Raw genomic sequence first — 23,742 nt, forward strand, 5'->3', positions numbered from 1 at the left:
ATTATTTTCCTGGTGTAGCAAACTGGCTCAAATTAAGATCCGACATCTGTAGACGTAGCTCATTAGGCTACCATCAGAGTATGAATCATTCCTTTAAAAGTTCTGTCTTTGTATCTTGAGCTTGTTAAATGGCTTTATACTGTATAATCAATCACGTTAGGCTAACAGTGTGCGAGAGTAAATCTGACATTATGGCATGTTTACATTGATTAGGTCAAATATTTAGTTTTGAAAGGGCCGTAGTTTTATAAGGCAATACAAATGTATTATATATCGTTATGCATTCAACTTTATTTGCAGAGTGCATTTTGATGCCAAAAAACTATTGGGCCCAGCAGGTAGAAATAAACATTGAAGATGAGAGATACATCTTAAGTGTCAACCTGAGTGCTGCCCAGTTGTAAAATGTCATATAGAGGCTGGCATATTGAGCGTCAGAAAGCATTGGCAGTCTACCACTGCTTCCATTAAAAACTTTGGCTGAAATGGATTGCATAGCAAACCATTCCCACTGTAGACCTAGTAGCTATGGAAGAAAGATGCCACAATTACCACTGAAGTAATGTGTATTTAGGGATGATTTTGTATTGTTGTTTGCATAGAACTACTTTGCAAATCATACACAAGTTACTTTCCTACTTATTGTTTTAACAATTGTTAAATCCTAATCGTTTTTAAATTCTCTGTTTTGTGGTTTAAAATCCATCCAGTGGACTAAACAAATATAATTTACATGCACTTATGATGGTATTTAAACACTCACGAGTTAAAAAAGCTAATGACTTCAGATTAGTTGGCACTTGCTAACGTTTCAAAGTGTGTTCTGCATGTAGGCTACATTACATTTACGTCATTTAGCAGACGCTCTTATCCAGAGCGACTTACAGTTAGTGAGTGCATACATTTTCATACTGGTCCCCCGTGGGAATCGAACCCACAACCCTGGCATTGCAAGCGCCATGCTCTACCAACTGAGCTACACAGCAGGCCTTAATGCTCCACTCTGTTTGTAAACAATGAACAAGATAATTAGCTTTTACATGTTCCTGTCAACAGAGTAGCTAGCAAGCAACACTTGGCGAATAAATCAGGTTTGACTGTTCAGACACAAATCACATGGCCAGGAATCAGATTTGCATCTGACTTGTGGCTTGAAATATCCGATTCCATGTGCTTTTTGGCTGTTCAGACTGCAGGAAAAATAACAGATTCTAATTGGATATGCAATTAGGATTTGAGTCACTTCAAACTGCGAATGTGAATATGGCTTAAGACCCCTGAAATGTTCTGTCCACTTTGTTAACACATTAGGCTAGGTATGCATTCATAAAGCCTTTCTAACTGCCTACATAGGACATTAACCAACCATATTGTACACACTATAGTGCCTATACATAACACTATCAAAAGCTCATCAAATACATGTTGTTATTACACCAATGGTTAATAACCTATTACAAAAGCGTAATACTATGCCTGGTGGGCTAAATATAAATATATATAATAACTTCTCTGGTCAACGGTGTATGGTTGGGCGCAATATGTGCGCAATGACAATTCGAACATTGGAAAAGATAACTATCCTCAGAAAATATTAGCCTACGCGATCAACTATAGAGACTCTTCTTCACCGACGTGTGGGCAGCCAGCATCGTCGGACGTCCGTGTATTCTTGACCCTGGCATTAAGGCTAGATCAGGATGACGCATGTTGCATTTCGGTTGATCAATATTCCTGAACGCCAAGCATCAGTAGCAACTATTTCAATTAAAGTCTCTGTCTCTAGTCTCTAACCGATTACCGGTAGGTTAATATGATAAAGTACCCTGTGAAGGATCGCTCACGTACACGAGTGTATGCACGCGCGCTCAGGTTGCATCTGCAAGATGGCTCAAAGTGTTTTTGCATAAAGTCCTGTGAAGATAGAAGACATATTTGATCATCCTAACTTGTGACCGCAATTAGGTTTTGAGATGGGTCCTTGTAATGAAGATGTTATTGCGGCTCCAGTACAACTTCACACTCCAACTCACCTTGAAACAGGGCTTGCCTGCTAGTGCCTCCAGAGCGACAGTGGAGAAACCAATCCACGCCCCAAAGCCTCCCACACTCACCAATGAAAAGAGTGCGGAGGCGGTTCTAAAAACTAAATTGTCATGCCTGGTTTCAAGTTGGATTTACCATTTGACGTCGTCTGCTCTCCTCTCACTGGCGCAGGTGCTCTGTCTCAGCGAGAGAGGATGCGAAAGGAGTGCAGGGGAGGGATAAAGCGAAGGGCGCCGGTGAAAAAGTGTGCAGGGCATGATTGAAAGGATATCAACAGCAGCAGATAGCGCGTTTATCGACCTGGGGACTCAGCAATGAAAGGTTTATTGAAAGGGACACTTTGAGATATGATGAGGTTTATTTCTGGTTGGCAATAGTACTATGATTTGGTATGTGGCCACTTTGATAGCAAGTGTATTCAGCACCCGAGGAACGGCAGCTCAAGGTGAGTTGAAGTGCAATATTTTATACTGCTTCCTGCTGAAGTTTTATTGTGTCTATGTTTACTAGGCTATATGTCTTTCGGATCATTGGTTGTTTGCTGTCCACAAATGTCTAACAAAAAGTAGGCAACATTTAGTTTATTAAATTCGGTATCCATAGTGTTTGAACTGCTTGCACCTGTTTCCAAGTGTCATGATGAGACGAGCACAAATTAGGAGGAAAAGTAATAAAAATGCATTTTATTATGAAGAATAGCCACCCCATGACCTGTATCTAAATTGGGATAAGGGGGTGGATAATAAGAAATTAAGAGCACTAATCCTGATTTACTACTGTATCTAATAATAGGGTTTGGGAATGGATTGTCATGCTGCTATAAACTCATTTGAATAACCTTCTTTAGGTAGCTGCAGAGGCGCGTGCAAAACACCATTCTGATTCTCAGTAGTGCGGTTAGCTACATTACAGACTCGACTATAGCGTTTTGTATGTTTAAAAACGCACCCGAAATTCTTAGTGGTGTTGTAAATGGTTTGTTCGTGTTATACCTTAAAAAAAACTTGTCATGTAGAGTTTTCTTTTGACACTTGACTTTCTTGATCGCGAAAGGCAGGCCTACTTATATGTTTGTGCCACCAAATATGGTTATACATAGTGTCATGCCAATACAGGTGAGGTGATAAACGGATACATTTTCATCCCAATTTACCTGTCACATATTGTGGACTCAGTCGGCCCCGTACTTCCATCTTTGTCCACTGGGAGGAGTTTTAAAAATATTTTCTATAGTATCACATTGCTGCAACATGGTACAGTATGTTCAAATATGGTCAAACATGCTCAGTTAAGTTTATACTGCATATATCCATTGACAGTTAATTTTTGGGTTGATAATCAAGGGGGTGTGCAGAATAGTTGCACGTAGTCTACAGTATATACTACAGTAGTAGTAGTACAGTACCTTCAAAAAGTATTCACAACCCTTGACTTTTTCCACATTTTGTTGTGTTACAGCCTGCATTTAAAATGGTTTGAATTGAGATACATAAAAAATAGGAAAAGCTGAAATGTCTTGAGTCAGTATTCAATCCCTTTGTTATGGCAAGCCTAAATAAGTTGAGGAGTAAGAATGTGCTTAACAAGTCACATAGGTTTCATGGACTCACTCTGTGTGCAATAATACTGTTTTTGAATGACTACCTCATCTCTGTACCCAACACATACAATTATCTGTAAGGTCCCTCAGTCGAGCAGTGAATTTCAAACACAGATTCAACCACAAAAAACAGGGAGGTTTTCCAGTGCACAGAAAGAAGGGCCCTATTGGTATATGGGTAAAATAAAAGCAGACATTGAATATCCCTTTGAGCATGGTGACGTTATTAATTACACTTTGGATGGTGTATCAATACAACCAGTCACTACAAAGATACAGGTGTCTTTCCTAACTCATTTGCCAGAGAGGAAGGAAACCGCTCAGGGATTTCACCATGAGGCCAATGGTGACTTTAAAACAGTTACAGAGTTTAATGGCTGTGATAGGAGATAACTAAGGATGGATCTACAACATTGTAGTTACTCCACAATACTAACCTAATTGACAGAGTGAAAAGAAGGAAGTCTGTAGAGAATAAAAATATTCCAAATCATGCATCCTGTTTGCAACAAGGCACTAAAGTAGTACTGCAAAAAATTTGGCAAAGCAATTCACTTTTTGGCCTGAATATGAAGTGTATTGGATTTGCCCCAAACATTGCAACACATTACTGAGTACCATTCTCCATATATTCAAGCATGGTGGTGGCTGCATCATGTTATGGGTATGCTTGTAATAGTTAAGGACTGGGGAGTCTTTTCAGGATAAAAAAGAAACAGAATGAAGCCCAGCACAGGCAGAATCCTAGAGGAAAACCTGGTTCAGTCTGCTTTCCTCCAGACATTCGGAAATTAATTTACCTTTCAGTAGGACAATAACCTAAAACACGAGACCAAATATACACTGGAGTCGCTTACCAAGACGACATGGAATGTTCCTGAGTGGCCTGGTTACTGTTTTGACTTAAATCGGCTTGTAAATGTATGGCAAGACTTGAAAATGACTGTCTAGCAATGATCAACAGCCAACTTGACAGAGCTTGAAGAATTTTAAAAAGAATAATGTGAAAATATTGTACATTCCAGGTGTGCAAAGCTCTTAGAGACTTACCCAGAAAGACTGACAGCTGTAATTGCTGCCGAAGGTGATTCTAACATGTATTTACTCAGGGGTGTGAATGCTTATGTAAATGAGATATTTCTGTATTTTATTTTCAATACATTTGCTAACATTTCTAAAAACATGTTTTCACTTTGTCATTAAGGAGTATTGTGTGTAAATGGGTGAGAAACAACATATATTTACTCCATTTAGAATTCAGGCTGTAACACAACAAAATGTGCAATAAGTCAAGGGGTATGAATACTTTCCAAAGGCACTGTATATCCTCCTCTCAGTATGTAGTCCCATTCAGCCAGGCAGGCAGCAGACTGTTGTCATTGCCAAGGAGACGAGGACAGTACAGTGAGTGACGCTGTGCTGCTGGTGTCATATGCCTCTGGGCGACTGAGAACTGACTGTCACCTTGCTCTGCCGCTCATGCGCTCCTCTGCATATGTTCCCCATCTCCGACGTGACGGACATCACAGAGCTCTAGAGCCATACACACACACACACACGCAAACACACCCGCAGAAACTGCACTGTATTCCGTCCTTCTGCCTGAACGCTACTGTCTCAAGCTGTCAGCTGGCAAACGCCTCGACTCTGGCCAGCGATAAACCTGGACACGAGCCAGGCTGCTCTCTGTTCTCCTCTCTTCTCTCTGTCCCAGCCACTTCACCCTTTCTCTCTGTTTCTCTCTCTCTGCCCTACCTCTAATCTCCCTCTCTCCCCATTTTAACTCTCATCTTCTGTCTTTGTCTGCTACTCTTTCTGATTGTGCATCCTCTTTCCACCCTCCCATCTCTCCCCCCACCTTTGTTCTCAGGTTCTTTCTCTAATGTCTTGCTCTCCACACAAACTCAACACCCCCACGACCATTTATGTTGGCTCTTACCAATATGGGATGGCAGAGTGGGGGGGCATGGGAGCATTGAGAGCGATGTTAATGGAGGCCTGGAGGGGTGTGCGGCAACCGTCTGCTCCCATCCACACTCCACTTGTTACGTTCCCCCACATAGCCCCCCCGAGGGAATAGTGTGTCTTTAACCATGATATGAGCATATGCCCGCTAACAGGATGGCGCTCTCCCTCTGTTAAACTGATTATGACTAAGCTGTGCGTTAAATGCCACTCTCGTGCCTGACCGTAATGCACATGGCACGGGTACAGAGCGAGCGGGTTGTGTTGGGGCAAGGGGCGGGTTGGACCATCACTTGCCCCCAAGGATAGTTTGTCAGGGCTGTGTGCGTGTGTGTGTGTGTGTGTGCGTGCCTGTGTGTGTGGACATGTGTGCATGTATAGTTAAGTCGGAAGTTTACATACACCTTAGCCAAATACATTTAAACTCAGTTTTTCACAATTCCTGACATTTAATCCTAGTAAAAATTCCCTGTCTTAGGTCAGTTAGGATCACCACTTTATTTTAAGAATGTGAAATGTCAGAATAATAGTAGAGAGTGATTTATTTCAGCTTTTATTTATTTCATCACATTCCCAGTGGGTCAGAAGTTTACATACACTCAATTAGTATTTGGTAGCATTGACATTAAATTGTTTAACTTGGGTCAAACGTTTCGGGTAGCCTTCCACAAGCTTCCCACAATAAGTTGGGTGAATTTTGGCCCATTCCTCCTGACAGAGCTGGTGTAACTGAGTCAGGTTTGTAGGCCTCCTTGCTCGCACACGCTTTTTCAGTTCTGCCCACAAATTTTCTATAGGATTGAGGTCAGGGCTTTGTGATGGCCAAAGTCAATACCTTGACTTTGTTGTCCTTAAGCCATTTTGCCACAACTTTGGAAGTATGCTTGGGATCATTGTCCATTTGGAAGACACATTTACGACCAAGCTTTAACTTCCTGACTGATGTCTTGAGATGTTGCTTCAATATATCCACATAATTTTCCTTCCTCATGATGCCATCTATTTTGTGAAGTGCACCAGTCCCTCCTGCAGCAAAGCACCCCCACAGCATGATGCTGCCACCCCCGTTCTTCACGGTTGGGATGGTGTTCTTCGGCTTGCAAGTAACCCCCCTTTTCCTCCAAACATAACAATGGTCATTATGGCCAAACAGTTCTATTTTTGTCTCATCAGACCAGAGGACATTTCTCCAAAAAGTATGATCTTTGTCCCCATGTGCAGCAAACCGTAGTCTGGCTTTTTTATGGCGGTTTTGGAGCAGTGGCTTCTTCCTTGCTGAGCGGCCTTTCAGGTTATGTCGATATAGGACTCGTTTTACTGTGGATATAGATACTTTTGTACCTGTTTCCTCCAGCATCTTCACAAGGTCCTTTGCTGTTGTTCTGGGATTTATTTGTATAAAACAGAAATACCTTATTTACATTGCTATGAGACTCGAAATTAAGCTCAGGTGCATCCTGTTTCCATTGATAATCCTTGAGATGTTTCTACAACTTGATTGGAGTCCACCTGTGGTAAATTCAATTGATTGGACATCATTTGGAAAGGCGCACACCTGTCTATATAAGGTCCCACAGTTGACAGTGCATGTCAGAGCAAAAACCAAGCCATGAGGTCGAAGGAATTGTCCGTAGAGCTCCGAGACAGATTGTGTCGAGGCACAGATCCGGAGAAGGGTACCAAAAAATGTGTGCAGCATTGAAGGTCCCCAAGAACACAGTGGCCTCCATCATTCTTAAATGGAAGAAGTTTAGAACCACCAAGACTCTTCCTAGAGCTGGCCACCCGGCCAAACTGAGCAATCGGGGGAGAAGGGACAAGGGCTTCCTGTCTGCAATGTACTTCATACAGAATGCTCTCTCTAGCCCTCAGACTGGTATCATTGCCAGGAGTGCGTGTGTGTGCATGTCAGAGAGCGAGGATCCTTACTGGATATGAGGGTGGGAAATTGGGATAGGGAAATGTGGCTCAGAAGTGGCCCTGTTCCCTCAGATAAAGTATTCCTCTAATACCTTCCTTCAACTGGTTTGGAGGTTGCACTTAACAGTAGTTCTCAAAGAGTGAGACCTTGGCCAGTGTTTGAACCTGCATAGGTTCATAGGTTCTTCAATACCTTTTATTACAGTAATTTTTGCATGTGGTTCTTTATTATGGTATCTAATGGATGTATTTTTTAGTAGTTAACCAGTACACTGTTAGAAAAAAAGGTCCAATCTAGAACCTAAAAGGGTTCTTCGGTTGTCCCCATAGGATAACCCTTTGAAGAACCCTTTTTGGTTCCAGGTTTAACCTTTTTGGTTCTAGTTAGAACCTTTTTGCGTTCCATGTGGAACCCTTTCCACAGGGTGTTCAACCTGGAACCAAAAATGGTGCTCCTATGGGGGACAGCTGAAGAACCCTTGTATGAGAAAGAAGTCAGTTATGGAGAGATGTGGGTCACTGCTTATTAAGGTATTCTTTAAATTGTTCTTAAATTAAATTCTTAAGGAGTTATCACAAAGCATTAAGTAACACGTAAAGCTTTAGTTTGAATCTTTCCTCTGGTTCATGGTATGCTCGTTGGCATGGTAAATCATCTCGCCCGGGCAAATGGCACGCTCCATAAGTCACCAACCTTCAGACGTCAATCAGCTGGTATTTGAACTAGAAAGGATTGACTCAAGGGTCCATCTTTCACCAGGGCTCTGATGAGAGAGAGAGCTGGTGAAAGATGCTCCAGATATAGATGGATGGGTGCCTTGTGGAATGTCTTCAATTATGCATTCTACTCCACAAAGCTTTAGTTTAGTAGTAAGGTCAGTGTGTTACTACACTGCTCAAAAAAATAAAGGGAACACTAAAATAACACATCCTAGATCTGAATGAATGAAATCATCTTATTAAATACTTTTTTCTTACATATTTGAATGTGCTGACAACAAAATCACACAAAAATTATCAATGGAAATCAAATGTATCAACCCATGGAGGTCTGGATTTGGAGTCACTCAAATTTGAAGTGGGAAATCACACTACAGGCTGATCCAACTTTGACGTAATGTCCTTAAAACAAGTCAAAATGAGGCTCAGCAGTGTGTGTGGCCTCCACGTGCCTGTATGACCTCCCTACAACGCCTGGGCATGCTCCTGATGAGGTGGCGGATGGTCTCCTGAGGGATCTCCTCCCAGACCTGGACTAAAGCATCCGCCAACTCCTGGACAGTCTGTGGTGCAACGTGGCGTTGGTGGATGGAGCGAGACATGATGTCCCAGATGTGCTCAATTGGATTCAGGTCTGGGGAACGGGCGGGCCAGTCCATAGCATCAATGCCTTCCTCTTGCAGGAACTGCTGACACACTCCAGCCACATGAGGTCTAGCATTGTCTTGCATTAGGAGGAACCCAGGGCCAACCGCACCAGCATATGGTCTCACAAGGGGTCTGAGGATCTTATCTCGGTACCTAATGGCAGTCAGGCTACCTCTGGCGAGCACATGGAGGGCTGTGCGGCCCCCCAAAGAAATGCCACCCCACACCATGACTGACCCACCGCCAAACCGGTCATGCTGGAGGATGTTGCAGGCAGCAGTGCGTTCTCCACGGCGTCTCCAGACTCTGTCACGTCTGTCACATGTGCTCAGTGTGAACCTGCTTTCATCTGTGAAGAGCACAGTGCGCCAGTGGCGAATTTGCCAATTTTGGTGTTCTCTGGCAAATGCCAAACGTCCTGCACGGTGTTGGGCTGTAAGCACAACCCCCACCTGTGGACGTCGGGCCCTCATACCACCCTCATGGAGTCTGTTTCTGACCGTTTGAGCAGACACTTGCACATTTGTGGCCTGCTGGAGGTCATTTTGCAGGGCCCTGGCAGTGCTCCTCCTGCTCCTCCTTGCACAAAGGCGGAGGTAGCGGTCCTGCTGCTGGGTTGTTGCCCTCCTACGGCCTCCTCCATTTCTCCTGATGTACTGGCCTGTCTCCTGGTAGCGCCTCCATGCTCTGGACACTACACTGACAGACACAGCAAACCTTCTTGCCACAGCTCGCATTGATGTGCCATCCTGGATGAGCTGCACTACCTGAGCCACTTGTGTGGGTTGTAGACTCCGTCTCATGCTACCACTAAAGTGAAAGCACCGCCAGCATTCAAAAGTGACCAAAACATCAGCCAGGAAGCATAGGAACTGAGAAGTGGTCTGTGGTCATCACCTGCAGAACCACTCCTTTATTGGGGATGTCTTGCTAATTGCCTATAATTTCCACCTGTTGTCTATTCCATTTGCACAACAGCATGTGAAATGTATTGTCAATCAGTGTTGCTTCCTAAGTGGACAGTTTGATTTCACAGAAGTGTGATTGACTTGGAGTTACATTCTGTTGTTTAAGTGTTCCCTTTATTTTTTTGAGCAGTGTATTTCAGTCTTGTCAACACTGAAAAATACTCAGTTCATGTTGGCAACATAGTAAATGGCTGTTTTATTCATGTTTCAGGAGTTGATACCACCCACTTTTTTTTACCTGTCTTTTTCCCCTCTCCATGTCTGCTTAGACGTCTAACCATTTTGAGTAGAAAATAGCTAATTGATCGATATAGTAGCCAGTGGCAATTTTAGCATGTAAATCTGGGTGGGGCAAACTCCCCCCAATTTTTTTTGGGATGCATGCCAGCAAAGCCACAACACAACACTAAACAATACATGAATTGCACTATAACAGTGACAAACGGTGCCCACAAACTGTTAGGGCCTACATAAAGCTGTCCCAACAGCAGAGTCCCAACAGCAGTCTCAACACCTTACCACTGCTACACCTGGCTATCAGCGGAGCCTTGTCTGGCAGCGAAACGTTAATTCAGCCTCATTTACTGCCTTTAAAAAAAACATAGCTGATATGGCTGACTTGCTTAAACAAATGTGGTTTCTACTGACAATTGAGATGTACAAACTATGGCATAAGGGGACGACGAGCGGATAAGAGGCAATACGTAATTTTGATTAATATATGAGCGAGCTAGGACGGACGTAGTCAATATAACTATTTGTTCAGCACTTTTGAAATGTACAGCGACAGAATTCAGAACATGGGCCGTTCTTACAGTATTCTCCCTGTACACCAAGTCGATGGAGTTACGAGCACTTTCTTGCTGTTCATTCTGCAGTCTGCATGGACAGATGCAGAAAGATGTTTTCTACAAGTGTTCTATCATTACACTATTAGTTTGTGTATCTTACTGTCTGCAAATTACTGTCTGCTAGTTTGTCTTTTCTTAGTCAAGTTCTAGCTAAAATCAATTATGTTAGCTGGCTAGCTGGCTTGCTAAATATACTAAGTCAGAGAACTTATCTAGCTAACACAGCCAGGTACCAGTGCTGGTGTAGGCCTAGATAAGCATGTTGTTTGTGTAACGGTATCTTCCAAATCAGAGAGGAATAGGTGAAGCATGAATGTGTTAGCTAGCTTGCTACATGAGGTAAGAAAACAACATGTAATGTAACATCTACACTGAACAAAAATATAAACGCAGCATGCAACAATTTCAAAGGTTTTACTGAGTTACAGTTCATATAAGGAAATCAGTCAATTTTGAAATAAGTTCATTAGGCCCTAATATATGAATTTCACATAACTAGGAATACAGATACCTTTCAAAAAAGGTATGGGTGTGGATCAGAAAACCTTTCAGTATCTGGTGTGATCACCATTTGCCTCATGCAGCGCAACACATCTCCTTCGCATAGAGTTGATCAGATTGTTGATTGTGGCCTGTGGAATGTTGTCCCACTCTTCAATGGCTGTGCGAAGTTGCTGGATATTAGCGGGAACTGGAACACGCTGTCGTACACATCGATTCAGAGCATCCCAAACATGCTCAATGTTTGACATGTCTGAGTATGCAGGCCATGGAATAACTGGGACATTTTCAGCTTCCAGGAATTGTGTACAGGTCCTTGCGACATGGGGCTGTGCATTGTCATGCTGAAACATGAGGTGATGGTGGCGGATGAATGTCACGACAATGGGTCTCAGGATCTCGTCACGATATCTCTGTGCATTCAAATTGCTATCAATAAAATGCAATTGTGTTTATTGTCTGTAGCTTATGCCTGCTCATACCATAACCCCACCGCCACCATGGGGCACTCTGTTCACCCACACGATGCTGCTCACCCACATGACGCCATACACGCTGTCTGCTATCTGCCCGGTACAGTTGAAACTGGGATTCATCCGTGAAGAGCACACTTCTCAAGCGTGCCAGTGGCCATCGAAGGTGAGCATTTGCCCGCTGAAGTCAGTTACGACGCCGAACTGCAGTCAGGTGAGGACAACGAGCACGCAGATGAGCTTCCCTGAGACGGTTTCTGACAGTTTGTGCAGAATTTCTTCTGTTGTACACAGTTTCATCAGCTATCCGAGTGACTGGTCTCAGATGATCCCGCAGTTGAAGAAGCCGGATGTGGAGTCTTGGGCTGGCGTGGTTGTGAGGCCGGTTGGACGTACTGCCAAATCCTCTAAAATGACATTGGTAGAGAAATGAACATTCAATTATCTGGCAACAGCTCTGTCCAGATTAATATAATTTGATTAAAACGTTTACATACTTTGCAAGAAGAACGATTTCCCTAATAATCCTGTTTACATAGACACATCTGAAATCAGGCTACCTGATAGTACTCTGATAAATGCTGAAAATCGCCACTCAAAATAATGTTCTACCACAGCAACCATGTTATTTTTGGGAAGCATATCTGATTCTTAGTTCGGACATATAAAGTTTGTATGTGAAAACTACTTCTAAGACGCATACATTCAGTTGTTCCGAAAAGATCACTTCTCGCACTAAAGAGGGAGACTCCCTCGGCTGGTGCTAGCACATGTGCAAATCAAATACACCACTGAGACGCTGTTTAAGGTGCTTACATGTCCTAATAATTCAAAAGATTTCTCCGAAAACCAGGTGTTTTAATCGGCGTATGCTTGCTTCGATTTTGATCTGACGGCAATTAAGATAAGCAGAGTAATGTGTGGCCCCGTGTAGCTCAGTTGGTAGAGCATTGTGCTTGCAATGCCAGGGTTGTGGGTTCGTTTCCCACAGGGGCCAGTATGAAAAAATTTATGCACTCACTAACTGTAAGTCACTCTGGATAAGAGCGTCTGCTAAATGACTAAAATGTAAATGTACATGACTATTGCATAATCTCCCTACTGCCATAATCAGTTTAAAGTTGAATTATTACTGTGCGTGTAAACCTACTCAATGTATTCAAGGTGCTGTCCACTATATTCCAACTATAGAATTAGATGTATCATTCTATTTTCATGATTCCAACAGTTCACCAATTAACTAGGCCTAGTTATTTTGCCTATATTATACAGCTCTATGGGGGACACTGAGGAAATGCAGAAATGTATGAAAATGCTGAAACGTATTTTTGTTTGAAGTTGGATTGAACAGTATAAAACATTCAGAATGGTGAGTGTGGAGGGAGACGCGGTAGTGTGCGAGTAGTCTCTTGGACTGTGTACAAACAACATGTCTGCTTCCTACTCTGGCACAGTGGAACACCCCCACAGCTGCAGCCACTCTGATCTCCTGAAGGATGGCGACAGGAGCTGATAGTTTGTAACCATTGATCGGCGTGTTCACTCTACACTTGTCCTAATATGCATCAACCGGCCTGTTGCATGGCCCACAGAAACCTGCACTCTGAGCCTCGGTTGCTTCCGGCCTATTACCTGACTTGCAGTCGACTGTAAGGATGTTGTTTAGAGGAGCAATTGCGCCCTTGTATGTTTGCGAAGCATCTCCTCTTGTCGCAGCTCAGTCACCTTCAAGCTGTCCAAACTCGTAATCACTTGGGTCAAAGGCTGCAAAGGGAGAATACAGATCAGGCAGATTGTCCAAATATCCATTGTTGTGGCAGAGGCTTTGGCTTTTTCAATGGTGAGAAGTCCCACACGCTGGTTGAACTAAGCGTCTTTCCTAGCTTTTCAGTTCACAGCTTGGCTGTCGATGGCGTGAGGATGGCTCCTCACTCCTGCTGAACTGCCCTGTCTTGATGGGCACAAGCTTGATGCAGTTAAACGCCATGCCCGCTGGTGGTTGGCCATCCTGCCTGTGCTGCAGTGATTCGTTTGAACTCATTTGAACCATGAGATTACTCCCCAGGCCCCCAGGGCTCCCATTGAGGGCCAGGTTGGTAAGGTACCGCTCCTCTGACTGACTTGACGATTTCACAAAGGTGATCATTGATTCATTGTCTCTGTTGGTGCCATAGACCCAAGTGACTAGCATTTGCCTACCCAGTAACCAGAAATTGTGTGTCAGAGAAGTGCATGGGTTAAAATGTTGTGATGTTCTCCAGCAGAGATCAAAGTAGATCTGCAGTAAGCCACATCGTGAGTGTCATCACTGTATTGCAAGGTGTTTTATGGCATGAATTACAGTTTATAGGCCTGTTAAAAGGATATTTAGGAATTTTGGCAATGCCCTTTATCTACTTCCCCAGAGTCAGATGAACTCGTGGATACCATTTTTGTGTCTGAGTGCAGTTTGAAGGTAGTTGATATCTAGTGCTAGCGCAATGACTGGAAGTCTATGGTATCTGCTGACTTCCAATCATTGCACTAACGCTAGTTAGCATTGTCTCGCAAAACTACCTCTAACTTCCTTCATACTGGACACAGATACATACAAATGGTATCCACAAGTTAATCTGACTCTGGGGAAGTATAGTTTCCAAAATCCCTAAGCATCCCTTTAATGTTAGATTAATTCCAATATGTTAAATTAATTTCAATGTGCCATTGATCAGTGCAATACCCCCACTGAAAAGGTGGGTGAAAATGATTAATAGTACCTGGCAGGAACAGCTGGGATGAATTTGACCCATTTAGTGTCAAAACCACATCTGCTGATTTAAGGCTAAATTATTTCATACAAGCAAATAGTCTAGGTAATGGAGCTGGACGTAATATAGCTGAAATGTCTGGCCAGTAATTGATAAGCCTAGTTCTCTATATTCTGTCCGTCTGTCCCTCAGCCAAGTTCTTTGTATATGATCTGCCGTATATGATGAATAATAGAGGAGCACACAGTCCAGTGATTGCAAGAATGTGTTGACTGTGTGTGTACTTGTCCCAATGTGTTTCTGTTGGTGTATGCATATGTTTTTATGACATGTGTGCATACAAAAATGTGTACGTGTACGAGTTGTGTATATGAGTGTTGGTATATGCGGAAGTGGGTACATGGGTTTGTGTGCAGAGGAGTGACTGTAGATTCGTTTGTATTGCATATGCCTTTGTGAAGTGTGTGTTTTAGAGCTTATGTGTGAGGGTTCATATACATCCATGGCGATGGAAAGCCTCAACTTTAAGCCTCCATCTGCATTTTGCGGAGGCTGGCATATGCGGCACACACACAAATACAGGGGCCCACCAACTGCCTATAATCTACACCTCTTTGGCAGCGGCCTCGCCTCTATCCAGAAGCATGTATTACTCACCATCATACTGTACATGCATTCCCACACAATACCTTTTTTTGGGAGTATGTACAGTGCCGTGAAAAAGTATTTGCCCCCTTTCTGATTTTCTCTATTTTTGCATATTTTTGACACTGAATGTTATCAGATCTTCAACCAAAACCTAATATTAGATAAAGGGAACCAGATTGAACAAATAATACAACAATTGGGCACTTATGGATTTTTTTTATAAACAAAGTTTTGCAACACCCATTGATGTGAGAGACTGATCAACAACTACAGCAAGCGTTTGGTTGCAGTCATTGCAGCTAAAGGTTGCACAACCAGTTATTGAATGTAAGGGGGCAATTACTTTTTCACATAACTTTGTTTATTAAAACAATTCAATAAGTATTCAATGTTTGTTATTTGTTCCCTTTATCTAATATTGGGTTTTGGTTGAAGATCTGATAACATTCAGTATTAAAAAAAATGCACAAATAGAGAATCAGAAAGGGGGCAAATACTTTTTCACAGCACAGTATGTGCAGCCAAGCACCACCACTACACCTAGCCTGGGGTTATCTGGCAGCTTGGGCCTACTCTGCGGCAGCTGTCCACACGCTGAATAATCAGATTAAGACATCTTATCCTCCATGCCCACGATTTGAAGGGCCATGTTTAGAATTTCACGCTAGTGTTCTCAACTTAATTGGCCTGTGTGCTTCGTTTACTCCGGGCTTCGGTTGTGGTGGTAACTATACTGAACAAAAATATAATTGCAACATGTAAAGTGTCGGGCCCATGTTTCATGAGATGAAATAAAAGATCCCAGAAATGTTCCATACGCACATTTAAAAATAGTTTTTTCGCTAAATCAATTTATTATGCGATGACTTGCAAATTTGTCCAATCACTGCACTAGTCCCGCATAAAACAGTCAAATCATTGCAAAATTACTGCATATAACTGTCCAATCACTACACTACAAAAATAGAACTTGCAATTTTAACCTATCACCACACTTTTACAGAATAAAATGGTTAAATCAAGCAACACATCAAGAAACGTTTCCCCTAGTCAGCACATTTGTGAAAATCATCGCAAATTGCCATGCAAAATGTCAGAATTGTTGCAGCAAATTCAAGCTTTTTGGGCCGCAACCATCACAAAAAAACGCTGCGGAATCCTGGAAGGACTGAAACTGATGTCGGATAACTACAGTATCTGATGGACCAGTCAGTAACGTCCCACAGAACACTATGGTCCTGGGTGGCGCAGAGGTCAAATGCATTGCATAATAGGCCCAGTGCCGTTTGAGGTAGGGGAGGGTTTGGCCAGTGGGGCTTTCCTTGGCTCATCGTGCTCTAGCGACTACTTCTGACAGGGCCGGGCGCCTGCAAGCTGACTCCGGTCGACATCCGGGTTAAGCGAGCAGGGTGATAAGAAGTTTGCAGCCAGGCGGGTCATGTTTCGGAGGACGCATGACTCGACCTTCGCCTCTCCCGAGCCCATTGAGGAGTTGCAAAGATGAGACAAGGGACCGATTTCGGGGAGAAAAATGGGATAGAAAATATGCTTGTGGCCATACCACCCTGAACACGCCTGGTTAGTACTGGGACGGGAGACCGCTTGGGAATACCAGGTGCCGTAAGCGCCAAAAAATATAATTAAAAAAAAAGGTAACTGGTACTGGTCCATGTACAGGAGGGTTTAGAAACACTGTCATAATTATAAAAAATACAATATCTTCTATTTATTTTCCAGTTTTATTGATAGGGATATCCGAAACAGAAATGAACTGGGAGACAGAGGGAACATTAGTGTAAAGACCCGTGGGGATCATATAAGCCTCAACCAACCTCAGGCACGACGCTGTCAAGATTTTAGACATTTGTCATTCAACAGTCCAAACTGTGACTCCAGACTGTGAATCTCCTCAATGCTGAACTTTGTCAGTGGGAGGCAGAGAGTTTGTTCCTCGATACACGGTGTCCTCCTTTGAAAGGTTGACAGAAGCTGGAGGTGGCTGCCTGTCTCAAGCCCTTTTTTGCTCAGAGGAAGCACTTTGTCCAGGTTGTCAGTGTTCTTGTTCCCATCAGAGCCCTGGGCAGACACAGATAGAGACCGACACAAGGAGAGAACACTGCAACGCTGCCTGCTCTGTCATCACTCTGTGAGCCCAGCCACTGTCAGTCACTCACACAGACAGAAAGGCAGGCAAGGCGGTTAGAAGGGCCTATGAACTGCCATGCACTCACTCTCACTCTGATAAATGCTTGAATCCATTTGCTAGGCACTCTTTGGAGTGTGCGTGTGTGTGTGTGAACACTGAGTGCGAGTGTGTATCTGCATGTTTGCACTGTACAGTATCTGTGCCAGTGTGTATGTTTGTGTGGTGCAGTGTGTAGCTTGCACAGTGCATTTTGGTACTGTGTCTTCCCATACGCAGAGCGTGTGCTTGCACAGAGTGCTGTGCCTCCCCCTCCGCACCCAACCCCCCTCTGGCGGGCCCACTTCCTCCCCCGTCTCATCTTACAGCCGGCCACTGATGCAACGTATTCAGCTTCCTCTGCGCCAGCTCCTCCAGCCCCATTAAACATTCATGGGACCCAGGCCATGAGATACTGTGGCCCAGCTCAGCTGCACCGCACTCAGCCCGAGAAATGAGCTCCCCTCCCTCCCCTCAGCAAAGTACCAGAACCCTTCAATCCACCCATAGACACAGTCTGGATTGAAGACACGGTTCTGTGTTCCAGAAAGAGACACTATTTGACTGGCCATTGTAGAATAAGACTGGTTCTCCGTTGCAGGGTTCCCCAACTGGCGTCCCGTGGGTCGAATTTGGCCCGTAGGTGGTTTTATTTGGCCCGCCAAGTTTTCTGAGCCGGAATATCAGCTCCAATTTAAATATATTCCCAAGTATTCCCACACATAATAGAGAGACACGTGATCGTATACAAATATAAGCAAGGTTTGAAATGATTGTTTTAGTCAATAATTATATCTGGCTTCTTGCGGTCAATATGCAGTCTACAAATTATTTGTAGTTATGTTTCGGCCCCCCGATTATCTGCTCAAGAAAAATCAGATCCGCGGCTGAATCTAAACTGAACAAAAATATATATACACATCATGTAAAGTGTTGGTCCCATCTTTCATGAGCTGAAATAAAAGATCCCAGAAATGTTCCATACGCACAAAAAAACGTATTTCTCTCAAATTTGGTTTACATCCCTGTTAGTGAGCATTTATCCTTTGCCAAGATAATCCATCCACCTGACAGGTGTGGCATATCAAGAAGCTGATTAAACAGCATGATCATTACACAGGTGAACCTTGTGCTGGGGACAATAAAAGCCCACTCTAAAATGTGCAGTTTTGTCACACAACACAATGCCACAGATGTCTAAAGTTTTAAGGGAGTGCGCAATTGGCATGCTGACTGCAGGAATTTCAACCAGAGCTGTTGCCAGATAATTTAATGTTCATTTTTCTACTGTAAGCCCCTCCAACGTCATTTTAGAGAATTTGGCAGTACGTCCAAACGGCCTCACAAGCGCAGACCACTTGTATGGCGTTGTGGGGTTATGGTATGAGCAGGCATAAGCTACGGACAACGAACACAATTGCATTTTATCGATGGCAATTTGAATGCACAGAGATACCGTGACGAGATCCTGAAGCCCATTGTCGTGCCATTCCTGGAAGCTGAAAATGTCCCAGTTCTTCCATGGCCTGCATACTCACCAGACATGTCACCCATTGAGCAGGTTTGGGATGCTCTGGCTCGACGTGTACGACAGCGTGTTCCAGTTCCAACCAATATCCAGCAACTTCGCACAGCCATTGAAGAGGAGTGGGACAACGTTCAACAGGCCACAATCAACAGCCCCTACCTTTTTTAAAGGTATCTGTGACCAACAGATGCATATCTGTTTTCCCAGTCATGTAAAATCCAAAGATTAGGGCCTAATTAATTTATTTCAATTGACTGATTTCCTTAAATGAACTGTAACTCAGTAAAATCTTTGAAATTGTTGCATGCTGCGTTTTATATTTTTGTTCAGTATAGTTGAACAAAAATAGCTTTTGGATACATGAGCTACTCTATCACACTGAGATAAGTCCCAGAGCACCAACAGGAGCAGACCTCTCATTCTGTTTACACAGACCCTCAACAAGCTCACAGCTAGGGTCAGAGCCAGAGTTAGAGGAGTACACTACCGGTAAAAAGTTTTAGGACACCTACTCAGTGGTCAGTTATTGTTTTATTTCAGAGTGCTTTACTTACTCAAAATCCAGGGCAACCTTTTCACGGTAAGGTCTACACTGGTTGTATTCGGCGCATAGTGACAAAATTGATTTGATTTGCTCCGGCCTTGAGTATTAGAATGTAAGGCAACATTTAGAATGATAGTCCGATGCCTGGTTTGTCGTGCTGATTTTGATTGCTTTAATTGGGATGCTATCCTCAGTACTAGTATCAGTTTGCCTAAATTGTTTTGGATTACTCTGATCGGCCCGAATCCAAATGAACCCTAGACCCTACGCCCTATGCACTTATGGAGATCAGAGAGGTTTTGATTGGTAGAAGCAATATGGTGAAACTTCCACTTAGCCTATCAGAGAGCAAGGTGGAGCTATTACCATATTGATTGCTCCTGTCAAATCCTCTCAGATCTCCACAAGTGCATAGGGCCCTGGCCTAGGGGTGTATTTGGGATTGGGCCAAAGAGTTCCACACCTACTCAGACATCCCTAGCAGTAGAAGGTAAACCTAGTGGCGGCTAGCAGAAGAAAACGATGTGCCACTGGAGGTATGCGCACACCAGTAAGTTCTGCTATGAGATGGCTGGAGCTGCAATTGCCTAAGGGCTGAGCAACAGCCGTTTAAAGAAAGATCTGGAGAGAGAGGGAGAGAGCGAGAGAGAGAATCCTTCGCCATGTTATTTAGGGCTGGGAATTGCCAGGGACCTCACGATATCACGATATTTAGGTGCAGATACGATATGTATTGCGATTCTCACCATTCTCCATGTATTGCGATTCGATACTGCGATTGTATTGCTTTTCGACGTTCCAAACATATTGTGCACTATACACTGAGTGTACAAAACATTAGGAACACCTTCCTAATATTGAGTTGCACCCCCTTTTGCCCTCAGAACAGCCTCAATTCGTTGGGGCATGGACTCTACAAGGTGTCAAAAGTGTTCCACAGGGATGCTGGCCCATGTTGACTCCAATGCTTCCCACAGTTGTGTCAAGTTTACTGGATGTCCTATGGGTGGTGGACCCATACACATGGGAAACTGTTGAGCGTGAAAAACACAGCAGCATTCCCGTTCTTGTCACAAACCGGTGCGCTTGGCCCCTACTAACATACCCCGTTCAAAGGCACTCAAATATTTTGTCTTGCCCATTCACCCTCTGAATGGCACACATACACAATCCATGTCTCAATTGTCTCAAGGCTTAAAAATCCTTCTTTAACCTGTCTCCTCCCCTTCATCTACACTGATTGAAGTGGATTTAACAGGTGACATCAATAAGGGATCATGGCATTCACCTTGTCAGTCTGTCATGGAAAGAGCAGGTGTTCCTAATGTTTTGTACACTCAGTGTATGTCTGCTGCATGGAGACGGGAGTGCATGAGAAAATGTGTTTTGATCAGTCATGGAAATAAAAGTGCTGAAAACATGTTGGCTCACTTTTTAATTGTTTTATACTTGGAGTCAAAGCATTACGTAACTATATCGATTTTCTCCCCCATTACTAATGTTAATGTAGTCAAGCCCATGCGCTAAAAGGCAATTTTTACTTCCTGGATGATTGTTATATTTTGATAAAGCCATGGTCAGACTGGGTGCATCAGGTTCGCATAGTAAAAATGTGGAACGGAGGCGAACGAGGGAATAACTGTCAGTTATAAATAGAGAGATGTATTACCTGGAAAGGAAACTGCAACACCTCGACATATGGACTTTACTGAGAGCTTGGGTTTTTGAATCACAGCAAATTTTGATTATACAGCAGTGCTCGATCTACCAAAACCAAACAGTGTATTACTGAAGTGAAATGACACACGTTCTTATCAAGTTGCTAGTACCTGAAATTACATATTATGCTACCATGTTGCTCTAATACTGATTTTGGCCTGCTATATGACAGTATGGAGTGGCAGACCATCAGTAACACTTTAGATTCAAATAACAAAGATAGAGGAGAGTTCTACTACTTTTATTCCAGACTACCAGTAACACACCAGATTTATGATGTTATTTTCTCTCCAGAACCCTCCTCTATACTCTATCATTGTTTCTGTCTGTCCATCTCTGGGCAGTGTTGTCTGACCTCAGGCGTGCTGTGCTGATTATGTGGTCCATGTATCTGCAGGGCTACTGCTACTGCTGCCGAGCTAAAGTTAGAAAAGTTGTTGCCGTGGGCCGCATGGGGGAGGATTAAGAACGAGCTCCTCTTCCTCCAAGCAAAAGTTGCAGATTTAGAGGATTGGACACGATTAACATTTTGCGAGCAATATTGTATTTGTCTCCTTCATCTGCCATAGATCCAATCATGTTTTATAATCTAATTTAGGAGAGTGTGTTTATCTCTGCCATTGTGAGGTTTGCAATCCCATCCTCCCTTGACGCTGGCAGAGAGTGCATGCTGATGAGGCACACTTTTAGCTGTTTATGACTGGGAAGGAGGCTCGGCGTGTGACATGGCGTGTGCGTAACGACTGAGTTTAGCAGTTGACTTGAAATGAACAGAGAGAGTTAGAGAATGAAGTCACGCTTCAACCGGGCTCTCCAGTTAGGCTCCCACTGTTTCCAGACTGCCTTTCTTCCCTCATCTTGTTCCGCCCGCTGACGTGACCTTCACAGAGGCGGGTGGAACAAGATGAGGCACTCCATTATGGCCCAATCAACAGCCGTGACCAGCCAAGCTCATGTCCTTGAGTGGGAGACCCCTTTCGCTACCATTACGGAGACCGCTGGCCGGTGGTGCCCCTCTTGGAGCACAGGCCGCGTGATTGATATGACCAATATGTCCCTGCTGCCCTCTCTTACAACGTCTTGATATACTGTCTATAGATTCTGGGCTGAACAAATACAAGTAATTTCTGAAGAGAAGGGTTGCACTTGGGTTGCCATACAGATTTATATTTTCCCTCTCCCCCTTACAGTAGAAACGCTCAGCCAGCAAAGCGGAAAATATGTTGTGGTTGCACTGAGGTTGACTGACTAAATTGCTCAAATGGGATTGCTGTTAAATTACAGGTTTTTGATGGCGATGTATTGGCATGGCAACCACAATTTATGTGATGTCCCTCTCTCATATTGACAGTCATATACACTTCCCTGGGTGACAGTACTTTTCATGTTTTTCTAAGAAAAAAACGATTTCCTCACTGAATTTGTCTGCCAATCAGTTGACCATTGGACATTAAAAACATGTGTACCCATAAATGATTGTACGGTAATGTTGGAAAACTGGCCTTGTCTCTAGATTTGTTGATGGCTTTATGCACAAGGCCTTGATGGCTTCATGCATAAGGCCTTGATGGCTTCATGCATAAGGCCTTGCAGTACTCTCTAGTACTGTAACGACTTCCGCCAAGGCTGCCTCCCCTCCTTGTTCGGGCAGGTTTCGGCGTTCGTCGTCACCGGCTTACTAGCTACTGCCGATCCCATTCTCATCACTCCACTTGTCATGTCTTGTCTTGTCAATCACACACACCTGGTGCTCATTCCCCTAATTAGTATGTGTATAAGTGTTCCCTCTGTTCCCCTTGTCTTTGTGAGAGATTGTTTCATTGTGAGAGCGAGTAGCTCGGTTGAGCTACTCTTCCATTTGTTATTGCCAAGGTGGAATATTTCCCTTGTGATAGTTTCGTTTTGATGCTGGGTGCGTTTTACTTATGTAAACGGAATAAACTCTGGACTTCTGTGTTTTACCTCCTGCGCCTGACTCCTTCATTCATAACTCATCACAAGTACAGTGAACTCAAGGGACACATGTCCATTGGTTTCCAATTGCATCGACATCAGTTCAGCATCTGTTACCTCCATTCGCACAGGCCTAGTCCTTTTAATTAAGTACAGTGCACTGCACTCTTACAAGAACCACATCTGTCCCGGATGAGCATCTAGCAACTTATTGATTCTGAAAAGCAAAAATCACGCCCTGACCTGGAGAGACTGTTATTATTTGGGTAGTTTGGTCAGGGTGTGAGAATCTATGTTTTGTAGTTCTATGTTTGGCCGGGTGTGGTTCCCAATCAGAGGCAGCTGTCGCTCGTTGTCTCTGATTGGGGATCATACTTAGGCAGCCAGTTTTCCTGCCTGGGTTGTGGGATCTTGTTTGTGTTTCCTGTTAGGCTGGTATGTGTATAGCCCTTTGGACTTCACGTTACATTGTTTTCTTGTTTTGTTGAATGTTTATTTGAATTTATAAACATGTACGCTTTTCACGCTGCACCCTGGTTCGACCCGTCTCTCAACAATCGTGACAGCAAATTACATTGCATGAGTACTAAGAATGTTGCTGTTCTGTTCGGGATTTCTTGACTGCTAATAGCAGTTGACTCTTATCTATGATTACAGAAGGAACTGTAATTGAATTAGAGAAATGATACACTGGGAACAGGCTCCTCTTTCTCATAACTACTTTTCTCT

At 43.5% G+C, this 23,742-nt stretch overlaps 1 protein-coding gene across 1 annotated transcript in view; it reads left to right on the forward strand.

Annotated features, from left to right (window-relative positions):
• Positions 1-2,204: 2,204 nt before the first annotated feature.
• Positions 2,205-23,742, forward strand: part of LOC121573938 (protein turtle homolog B-like) — a 195,656-nt gene continuing 174,118 nt past the window's right edge. Inside the window, exon 1 of the mRNA XM_041886349.2 lies at positions 2,205-2,491. Coding sequence (XP_041742283.2) covers positions 2,428-2,491 — 64 coding nt within the window. The 5' untranslated portion in view covers positions 2,205-2,427. The remainder of the gene's footprint in view (positions 2,492-23,742) is intronic.

This window comes from Coregonus clupeaformis, chromosome 9 (assembly GCF_020615455.1).
Source record: "Coregonus clupeaformis isolate EN_2021a chromosome 9, ASM2061545v1, whole genome shotgun sequence".
NCBI classification, from domain to species: Eukaryota; Metazoa; Chordata; class Actinopteri; order Salmoniformes; family Salmonidae; genus Coregonus; species Coregonus clupeaformis.